Raw genomic sequence first — 10,577 nt, forward strand, 5'->3', positions numbered from 1 at the left:
CAACCTATGCATGTGATATATTATTGTGCTGCTAGCCTTTGGTCTTAATAAATTTTCTCAATGATGACTCTATGGCATGTACGGATGATGCTCATGAATTAAAAATATTTTTAGCTCAAATATTATACACAATTATTTGTTAAAAATATAAATATTTTATAAATAATACAAAAATGGTGGTCCACTGCAACATATACATGTACTTTGTTTTTCAAAATGTTCAGAAAAAATGTCAAGGAAGGAATAACTAATTTTATATGGGTCAAATAGGGAATTTGCTCAGAGTAAAATGGTCTTTTTCACATTACAGCTTACATTGTTACCACTCAAACTAATGGATGTGCCCGAAAAGGTTGAAACTGAAGTTAAAAGTCCATATAGGGAAGTTTTGAAAAAAAAAAAGAGACCAAAAAACATTGTTACCGCTCAGACTAACGGAATGAGCCAGGAAAGGGAGAAACTGAAGTTAAAAGCCCATATAGAAAAGTTAAAAAACAAAAGAGGCCAAGAAAGGAGTACCTACCTTAAAATGGGCTAAATAAGAATTTTTCTCATCATTTATCATTTATCCTACCTCCGCAGATAGGTCCAGCTAATATTTATATTAGTGATACATATTCATTCTATTTACCGATATTCTTTTACATAATGCTTCACTAAAGAAAATTTATAATATCTTGAAATACTTTATGGTGAAATGCTACAATTTTAATCTATGCACTTGCAGAATTAATATAATTACTCTTGAGGCATAAGAAAAGTTAATAATAAGCAAGAGATTGCCTTAACAATAGGATCAATGCAGGTTCTTTTGCTTATTATCTCAACGGAGAGGAAGTCAAAAGTTACATATATGTTCTTGGTCCTGAACGTAGATTCATTTTTCTTATGATCTTTGTAACTTTTTATATATAATATGCCGACATCTCTTATGCACATCCATGGCGATGAGCTGCTTATGTCAAACATGAGTGCGATAGAAGATGTGTATAGTGAATTAGATATCAGGATTATTTAGATTAAAGAGGTATTTAAATATCAACACTTAAAAGTTCAGAAATGGAAATACTCAGTGCCAAGTAAAGCATTTGACGCCACAATGCCTGTGGTCATTTGGTCCTTATAGCAAGAATGCAACTACGGAGAAAACTCTTATTAGCTTGCACGAAAGCATAAAAGAATGCACAGAGAGTTAAGACATGGAAAGTAATTGGTTACTCATCTATTCTATGGACATATACATGATAGGCTGAATTTTAGTTGTATGTGTTCTAAATTTATGGGCTATTTTTTATATGTGAGGTACTAATATGAGACTATAAATGTTTTTATTTATTTTCTAATTCTCCAATTACAATTTGATCATTGTATTAGTATACATAGTTGCTCAATTTGAGCTCATAAACCAAATTACACTTTTCAATATTCAACTTTGAATCCAGCAGCAAACATGTTAAATCCACCTCACATAAGGGGCGTATAGGGTGAAAACTATGATGAATTCAGAAGCTAAATCATGCTAATAACCAAATACAATGTTTGCAGATTTATATGCATTTAGATTTATCATATAAGACAGTATGTTTTTAGTGCTATTTTGAGGAATCATATCATAACATCATGATTTCCGTACTATTGTTCTAATAAACATATAACTCATGGAAAATCTCTAATTCAAAATTACAGTTTGGAAACATATCATCAAAAGGTACAAATTTTTGTGAGCATAAGTGCTTTCATTGTAGGCTACGTTGCATTTTGCTAGAAGAAGGGAAAAACATTCTTCAAAGTCAGTCCATAACCATAATCAAGTCAAATAAGGCCAATCTCAGTGGGAGTATTGTAAAAGTGTCATCAATATTAAATTTGCTAACATATACCAATAGTATGAGGAGAGAGAAGAGAGGAGTCTCATGAAATGTGAGAGGAGTATCGTCACCATAACACTCTATTGGCACAGTTCTTAAAATTCCAATCTAGGTAACTGTGTCGATGACACTCCCACTCAGACCGGCCTAAAGAGTAAGGCCCTGTTTAGTTCCCACCCCGTAAACGCAAAAATGCAAAATTTTATAAAGGAATCTTGCTAATTTGAAGTACTAAATGAAGTCTATTTACAAAACTTTTTGCATGGATGGGCTGTAAATCACGAGACGAATCTAATGAATCATGATCTGCAACAGTGATGCTACAGTAACCATCCGCTAATCATTGCTTAATTATGGATTAATTAGTATCATTAGATTTGTCTCGCGATTTACAACCCATCTGTGCAAAAAAATTTGTAAATAGACTTCATTTAGTACTTCAAATTGGCAAGATTTCTTTGTAAATTTTTTTTGCGTTTACATGTAAAAGGAACTAAACAGGACCTAATATGTGAAAGTGGCAAAATTCTAAAATACAGCTCATCCATGTATGTCCGAGTCCCGCCGCGTGGCCCGTGCGTGTCCATCCCGTCTTCCGGTCTTCCCGATCCCCGAAAGCGAAAGCGAAAGCGAAAGCGAAAAAGTGAACTGGCTTCCCCTCCCCTGCCGCAAGCGCCGCAGCGCCATGGACGCCGGCGCGAAGGAGCAGAGGGACCCGGCGTGGTGGGGCCGCCGAGCGTGGTCGCTCCTCTCGGCCGTCCGCGCGCGGGCGCCGCTGGTGCAGTGCGTCACCAACCTGGTCTCCATGGACATCGCCGCCAACGCGCTCCTCGCGGCGGGGGCGTCCCCGGCCATGGTCCACTCCCTCCGCGAGGTGCCCGACTTCACCCCGCGCTGCGACGCCGTGTACGTCAACGTTGGCACGCTCTCCGAGGACTGGCTCCCCTCTATGCGCGCCGCGGCCTCGGCCGGCCGGCCATGGGTGCTCGACCCCGTGGCCGCCGCCGCTTCCGGGTTCCGAATGGAGGCCTGCCTTGAGCTGCTTGCGCTCCGCCCCGCCGTCGTCAGGGGTAACGCCTCCGAGATCCTCGCGCTCGCCGACCGCTCGGTACCCGCCGCGTCCAACTTTAAGGTACCTTCGCTACTTTAAGGTACACCATTCCTCTGTTCTTTCTTCAGTTCAGTGTCCAACCCCATAAGGATAAGAGAAAGATGGGGCTTAAATTAACTGAAACAAATATTGCCACATTTTCAAAGTCAAAAACCCGGCATAAAACTTTGTTGCTTCGCTCCTTTGCACTCTGATTTATTTGATCCATGTGCTTATAATCTCCTATATCCAATCCAAGCATGGAGGAAGAAAAATCCTAGCTAAATTAGATGGATGAATCGCTTGCTTGATTGTGAATGGCACTGTCTTAGGATAGCCAGTAGACTGTACTTAGCTGAAATGGATTGGAAAAGGATAAATTTTGCTTACTCATCACATTCCCAAAATATAGAACCCTGTATTAACCTTTTCTCCTCTCCTACTGTTCCATGAACTGACCTGATCCAGGTTGTTGTTTATTTGCTGCTTTTCACAACTTTTCATATGTGAATGTGATTGCTATCTGAAGGGCCTATGCTAAACATGTGTACTTGTGCTCTGCCGAATGTTATGACAAATTTCAGTATCATTCTTATATCCTAGCTTGATCAATCTAGTTTAGACCCTTTTCTGGTTCGCAGGAATATGTAGACCCTTTCTTTTGTCTCGTGTAGATTAGCAACACACATACCATTACCTATCCTGGCTATAGTTTTCCATCTTGTTGCCGTTGGAATCAATTTCTGATCAAATTGCAGGGTGCCGACAGTTCACATGAGTCTGTGGACGCCCTTGAAGCTGCAAAATCGTTAGCACTGTCCAGCGGCTCTGTCGTTGCGGTATCCGGAGCTGTTGATTTCATCACCAATGGGGAGCAGGTTGTCGGCGCAAGCAACGGTGTGCCCATGATGCAAAAGATCACAGCGACAGGGTGCGCTGTGACCGCCCTTATTGCGGCTTTTGTTGCCATCGAACCTTCAGATGCCCTTGTCGCAGCAGCATGTGCTCTTGCCGTCTTTGGCCTGGCGGGAGAGATCGGGATGGAGTCATCTAAGGGCCCTGCCTCTCTCAGGATGCACCTCATTGATGCTCTGTACTGCCTGGATGAGGAAATGGTAACATCTCGAGTCACGATTGCTCTACGACCATGATATGCGTGCCTGCCAGGGCTTTCAGTTTTCAGGTAAACAGAGTTTGGAATAATCACAAGCTGATTTTGCTTTCTCTGTCTTTATAATCATGGTAGCTAGCAAATGAGTCGATTGGTTGTCGCTTGTCCTTGTAAAGCATATCGACACTCTTGTAACCCTCGGGACTGTACAAAATTCATAGTTGGCAGACTGTATTTCAGCTGCACGGTTTTATTAGAATACAACAAAATGAGGAAGTTTGTTTTTGATCATCCAATTATATCACTCTGTTTGGTTGTAAATTCTGGCATGAGGAAGCTTGTTGCTGATCAGCAAAAACAAGTGTTCTGGTTGTCGCTGTTGCCTGGTGGCACAAAGGGACGACAAGTGGATGAGATGACTTAAGTAACCCCATTGACGGATTCCTACCAAAAACGTTGAGATGGCCGAGTTGGTCTAAGGCGCCAGATTAAGGTTCTGGTCCGAAAGGGCGTGGGTTCAAATCCCACTCTCAACACATATATATATATTTTTTTGAGAGGATGTGTCTTTCTTCTAGACAGGAAAAATCATCAGAAACGCAAGCGCAGCCCCAGCCCAGGCAGCTAGGATAGGAATGTGGGCTGGGTCGAATGCAGGCTATCTTAAAATTCCTTCAAATTCACAAGCAATCAAAGCTTTGCCAGTGGCATAAAACGAAACGAGAGGGCATTTCGCATACCATCTTGCAGTCTAGTAGTTATTCGTACTGATCGATGACTAGCATCGAAAGTTCCGAACACTGATAATTTGTGTCCAATAATCTAATATAATTACCGTCTCCAACATAATTGGCACCCAATTAATTAATAAGAACTACTGTATAGTCTTTCAGCAGCTATATCTCTGATCATCCTTGTGTGATGTGTCGATCATCACCAGCTCCACGCACGCACCGAGCTCTACTACGTCAACGCACATATGAATATATGGTATGATTCTTTTTCTCCTACTACGTAGTACTAGTAGTAGGAGGAGTTCTTGTGGATGGCGAGGATGGCGAGCATGAGCATGACGAGGTTGGCGAAGGCGGCGAGCAGGGAGACGATGACGGCGGCCATGGCGCGCTCGCAGAAGGCGCCGTAGACGTTGCAGACCCTGGCCCAGCGCACGTGCGAGTTGCCGCGCTCCCCGAGGATGCCGAACTCGGCGGCGGCCCCCACGGCGGAGAAGAGCAGCGCCAGCGCCAGCAGGTCCCCCACCATCACGGGCACCACCGCGCCGCGCCGCCGGCACGCCGCCAGCGCCGCCGCCGAGAACACGCACACCATCGCGTTCGCCACCACGAAGTACCTGCACCAGCACCGTATGCCGCCGCGTTATTAATTATATTGGCTGTCGCCGTCACCGTCAGTCGCGTGGAGACGAAATCGAATCCGGCCGGGGCACTGTCAAGCACACACTACCCAGGTGGTCGCTGGAAAATGAGTTTGTGGTCTGGCTGTTCCGGATGTGCAATGCATTATTGGAGTTGTAGTGGAGTACGTAATTAATTATCTATCTGGATCGATCTGATCATCTGAATCGCATTTATCAGGCTAGCTTTAGCTGCGGCTACATATATGCGGTGAACTTATTAATTACTTGTAGATCGGAGCTCCGAGCTCCAGACATGCCGTGTTTTCCAGATGTGGTGCGTACCTGACGAGCACGCAACTGCACGGTTGATCGAGACACGAGTTTTCGCATCAACAGCTAGCTAGCAATGGATCGAACAATGGACAGGCGAGACGACAGAAAGAGAGGAGACACTAGTAGTAACATCTATCTATCTAACCTCTGCTGTCTAATTAATGGAAAACGAAACAAAAAAGAAAAAGAATCCAGCAGAGGCATTGGATCTGGACGACGACGTCCATCAACATACAGCTAGCGGGCCGGAGCGGGATGCATCGGCCTCCGCGGCTCATTGGATGCAGCTAGCTAGCTCGCTGTCATGGCCACGGAATTATATGTATCGGACACGCCGCGCCGGCGAATAATTGAGGGCGACGTTGATCGATCTGGAAATAAAGCAGATCGATCGACCCCGGCCCCCAGCAGCTTCGATCCGATCCCCAAGCCGGCCTGAAATCTCCATCCGATCCGTATCGATAGCCTTTTTGCAAAGGCCGAACCGGTGGTCGCAAGGAGCTCATCAGGAATTGGGTCTTTCAAGACGGATGATCACCACGTACGTGGGGCCCTTGTTCATTCCTACGCATCAGATGATGGCCGGGGGGGCCGGGGGTTGAGAGCGAGACCTCGATCGACCCATCACCACGCACCAGTATAGGGGGCGGGGGCCATAATGGTACGGGCCAGGTCATCATGTATTTGCTAGACAGTCGACTTTTCTTCTTGGACACAGCTCGCCCCTCGCCCCATACTCCATGCATTGTAGGTGGGGAGTATGGCCATTTTATCCATGCCATCTAATAAAGACTGGATGATCTAATTGATTGATTAGGGGTAGGCTGTTAGATAAGCAAGATCATATCCTCGAGCCCTGCTTGTTTGCACGTACGTTGGTGCTGGCGGTGGGAGGGAGGATGGGAATTAGAACACGCATTCACGCTTCATCATCGCTGTCGTCCCCGGCCCTCGCGAGAAAGCATTTTTGTTTGTTTCTCTCTCTCTATATCTTCGGAAGGTAGTATGCACGCACGCACGCACGCGTGCATACTACAAACAGGGGAGGACACGTACGGAACGCCATGACCAGCGGTGGAAGTCCTCGAGCCCTTACGGCCGTACGTTGTGCCGCGCCTATACGAACTGGCTCTTATCTGGAAGGTACTGCATGTGCTAGTCATTTGTTAGATCACTATCTCTCTCTCTCTCTCGTTATATATAGGAGTTGAAGGACATATATATATATATATATATTTAATAAGTAATGCAGCAGCAGCAAGCGTGGAGACCAGACAGCAGTAGTGTGGTCAGCATGTGACATGTGGATATGCGGGGCGGCCAAGCAAGCTATTTGGTTCCGAATTGGGGAAGTGCAGTGCATGCGCATGCACCAGAAATAATTCTGCGTTGCAGTTGCAGAACAGGAGTAGTAATAATCTTGACAAGACTTGCAAGTGCGTACTTAACCAACTACGCATTCGATTTCTCAAACGCACCACGCATCCTTAATTAATTTTATTTTTCATAATTTGTCCTAGCCATATAATGAGCAGTGTGTGTCAGTGTCACTAGCTACCTAGCCTGGGGTTGCATATAATCGATCACGAGTCACGAAGGTAATCGACCCTCTCTATATAAAGCAAACCAGAAAAAAGAATAAAAAAAAGAAATAAAGAATGAAGAAGATCGATTCTTCGGCGAAGAAGATCGAGGAGCTGCAGTGTATGAAATTAAGGGCGTCATCCCCACAAAGCCAGCAAGATAGCGGCGCGGGCATGGCCACAAGAAGACGATGAGCAAGCAGAGCGGTGGAGATAAGATAGGGAGGGAGAGCCGAGAGAGCCCGAGAGCGGCGAGACTTACACGAAGGCGGAGGAGTAGGACCACTTGGCGGTGACGGGCACCTGCAGCGGCGGCAGCGTGTCGGTGAGCGTGATCTCGATGGTCCTCGTCTGCCGGTCCACGACCATCACCACCGCGGCCACCAGCGTCGCCGCCAGCACGAACACGCGCAGCGCCACGCCGCATGCGTCCACCGGCGCCGCCGCCCTGCCGCCGCCGGCCGCCGGGCCGCCCACGCCGCCCATGTAGCCGCCGCCCCGCCGGCTGCTGCCGTCGAGGCCCGCGCCCACGCCGTTGAACCCGGGCTTCACGCGCGACGTCTCCATGGCCGGCCGGCGGTGCGGTTCTCCTCGGCCCCTCGCTCCTGGGTAGGCGAGCGGGGCGAGGCGCGTGTGCGCGAGCGCGCGGCCGGGGCCGCGGAGTGTGGGCGGGTTGTACTAGAGCACTAGCAGTTGAGGAAGGCGAGGTAGAAGAGTGATGTTGGGTACGGTTGGTCGCACCGTACGTGGGGTATTTATGGTGGAAAGGGAGCACGATGGACACGGTTACCGCTCGCTTCCGCCTACCATAACGGGTTTCAGAGAATGGGATGCTTGATGGATTGGTTCCTTCTTCTTCACTTCTAACTCCATACGGCGGCATCGACTGTTTCTCACCCTTGGATACAAATCCAATGTATCATATATATCCACAGGATGCCTTTGTTACGGGATATACCACTTACAAAAGTTTATTTTCACATCTAATATTGTCCAAACTTTTGACGCTCCGGTCTAGATCTAGTATTCATAGTCAACCACTTTTGAACCTCAACCTTCTTCTGGTGCCATCGATTCTGTTTCAGAAATCCTATTGTAACAACCTTAACCACGTGTCACCATTCTAGTGTTGCCAACAAAGCAACATCCCCCTCCCCCCAAAAAAGAAGAGAAGACAATCGTAATGAACCATCATTGTAGCAGTAATGGATCATGGATGTATAGGTTTCTTTTAAGCCGCATCCAACAACCGTCGAAAACTCGAAATCATCAGCTTGGGTCAGATTTATTCTGACGTGGAAGAGAGAGAGAATGAAAAAAACCACTAGGTAGCAAGCCAACCGTCGATAATCTCAAACATTTTCCAATAAACTTTGTGTCTTCGCTCTCCTCCACATTTCCACTGTGCAAGTCAGAATATCCAAGACTTTATTTATTATTATATTTAAGATTCATGGAAGCTGGCGAATCTGCTAGTGCCGTTGGGACAACCTTGGCTCGATTGTAATCTCGAAATTCTCAAATAATTAATTAAAAAGTGTGAATCATACCGTGAACTCAAGGGTATTTCGAGACTCTAACACAACTTTTTTTTTGTCTGATCCATGCTTATTCTCTTATTACTTTAATTAGCTTTAGTGCTTCTTCTCCAACTCCGACAAGACTACAAGAGGTTAGAGGTCAAGGAGGGAGAACATAGTTAGTGTTACCTGCCATTTGTGTGTTACCGTGTTACCAACTTCTTTGCTGTCAAGGCTTTGACTGTTTTAGAGTTAGAGATTAAGGGGATTCAGGGCTAATAATTACACATGTATCTAAGCCCAGTCGCAGTGGGAGTTTCATGGGCACAGTTACCTAGACTGAGAACTAGGTAACCGTGCCAGATGAGTTTCATGGTGATAAAATTCTCCTCACATCCTATGAAACTCCATTCTTCTCTCTCCTTGCTATGTCAGCAAAAGTGGTCGTATTTAATACCATAAAACTCTTCATGAAACTCCCATTAAAACTGGCCTAAGCATAGAAGCAATGGACCAATAAGTAGTGGAGCCGGTGGGTGGATGGGCTGCAAGGTAGCGATCGAGGGCGCCATCAGCTAGGGTGGCAATGGAGAACCTAGTGGACATGGTCAATGTAGGGAATACCATACCACTAAAGATATAGCCGCATTAATGAGACACATCGTGGACGTTAATAACTTTGATCTCTAGTATTATTTTGTACAATAATAACCTCCCGAGCTATTCGCGGTGCAAATCGATGAAACTAAAGTTATTTATCTATTTTTTTGGTTCAATTAACTACTGAGTTTTTTTAGGAAAATGTAGCAGGTTTGTCACGGCCCCAAAACGCTGAGCGCGCTGAGCGCCGGCGCACGCATCGCGGCGTGCCACGTGTCGGCCTCGCCATCGCCCAACCTCGTGCCACGCGTCGGCCATCCTCGTTCCCCGCGCTGTGCACGTCCCTATCCACGACCTTGCCGCCAGCCTTATCCCCTCTGCCATGTTCTCCTTCTTCTCCTTCCTCGAGCTCGAGCCGAGCAGTGGCCCCACCGGCGCCATGACCATCCCCGCCACACCTCGCCCCGATTCCGCACGCCAGGGCCTGCCCCTCCTTGTCCTCCACCTCCCCTGCTCCTCATCGAACTCGATTGAGCCCCCCCCCAAACCCTAGCCTCTTCTTTCCCCAAATCCTCCATTGCCGCCACCGCTAGAAGCTTCGTTGCCACCGCGATTCACCTTCTCCGGTGAGCCGTGGCTCGATTCCTCGCGTGGGGAGCATCTCCTACCTCTCCTCGACCTATTTTGCCCCTCACCCGGCCTCCTCGTTCACTGCGCAGGGCCTTTGGCGGAGCACCTCTGCCCGGCGCCGCTCATCCCCGTCGCGCCGCCCCCTCGTCGCCTCTCCTCGCCGCCCCCTAGGACATGCCGTGTGCGCACCCCCTACCTCGCTCCGCCACCGCCTCGCCGTGCCCCCTCGCGCCCGCTGCGCCGCCACCGCCGCCGTCGCCGCGCGCGTGCGCGCGCGCCGCGCCCACGCCGTGGCCGCGCGGGTCAAGGCCCCTGGCCTTGCCTTGACCCGGGCTGGGAGGGCCACTGCCAGTGGGACCCACCTGTCGCCCTCTGGTCTGGCTAGTGTGGTGTCGATCTAGTGTTTTGTTGAGTTTTCGTTGTGTAGTAATCTTGTATAATGCATAGAAAATCATACAGACCTCGAAAAAATACTGTCGGTGTCC

General features: G+C 47.5%; 2 protein-coding genes and 1 non-coding gene across 3 annotated transcripts; 2 read left to right on the plus strand and 1 right to left on the minus strand.

Annotated features, from left to right (window-relative positions):
- The first annotated feature begins 2,444 nt into the window (after positions 1-2,444).
- LOC120706904 (hydroxyethylthiazole kinase) lies at positions 2,445-4,368 on the plus strand. Its single transcript, XM_039991653.1, has 2 exons — positions 2,445-3,000; positions 3,717-4,368. The coding sequence occupies exons 1-2, from the start codon at positions 2,554-2,556 to the stop codon at positions 4,107-4,109; spliced, it is 840 nt and encodes a 279-aa protein (XP_039847587.1). The 5' UTR covers positions 2,445-2,553; the 3' UTR covers positions 4,110-4,368.
- Positions 4,369-4,524: 156 nt separating this feature from the next.
- On the plus strand, positions 4,525-4,605 carry TRNAL-AAG. The gene has a single exon. It is a non-coding gene; the product is annotated as a tRNA-Leu (tRNA).
- A 169-nt stretch (positions 4,606-4,774) lies between these two features.
- LOC120706905 (CASP-like protein 1E1) lies at positions 4,775-8,080 on the minus strand. Its single transcript, XM_039991654.1, has 2 exons — positions 7,605-8,080; positions 4,775-5,420 (listed from the first exon to the last, which is right to left on the minus strand). Exons 1-2 carry the CDS (start codon positions 7,907-7,909, stop codon positions 5,090-5,092), a joined length of 636 nt encoding a protein of 211 aa, XP_039847588.1. The 5' UTR covers positions 7,910-8,080; the 3' UTR covers positions 4,775-5,089.
- Positions 8,081-10,577: the final 2,497 nt, after the last annotated feature.

The sequence above is a fragment of the Panicum virgatum genome, chromosome 5K, assembly GCF_016808335.1.
Source record: "Panicum virgatum strain AP13 chromosome 5K, P.virgatum_v5, whole genome shotgun sequence".
NCBI classification, from domain to species: domain Eukaryota; kingdom Viridiplantae; phylum Streptophyta; class Magnoliopsida; order Poales; family Poaceae; genus Panicum; species Panicum virgatum.

Excerpts from the sequence above, each read along its gene's own strand:
- LOC120706904 (XM_039991653.1), top strand. The coding sequence starts at position 2,554 with ATGGACGCCGGCGCGAAGGAGCAGAGGGACCCGGCGTGGTGGGGCCGC. Across the intron at positions 3,001-3,716 it reads CCGCCGCGTCCAACTTTAAG|GGTGCCGACAGTTCACATGA; the intron begins GTACCTTCGCTA and ends ATCAAATTGCAG.
- LOC120706905 (XM_039991654.1), bottom strand. The coding sequence starts at position 7,909 with ATGGAGACGTCGCGCGTGAAGCCCGGGTTCAACGGCGTGGGCGCGGGC. Across the intron at positions 5,421-7,604 it reads TCCTACTCCTCCGCCTTCGT|GTACTTCGTGGTGGCGAACG; the intron begins GTAAGTCTCGCC and ends GTGCTGGTGCAG.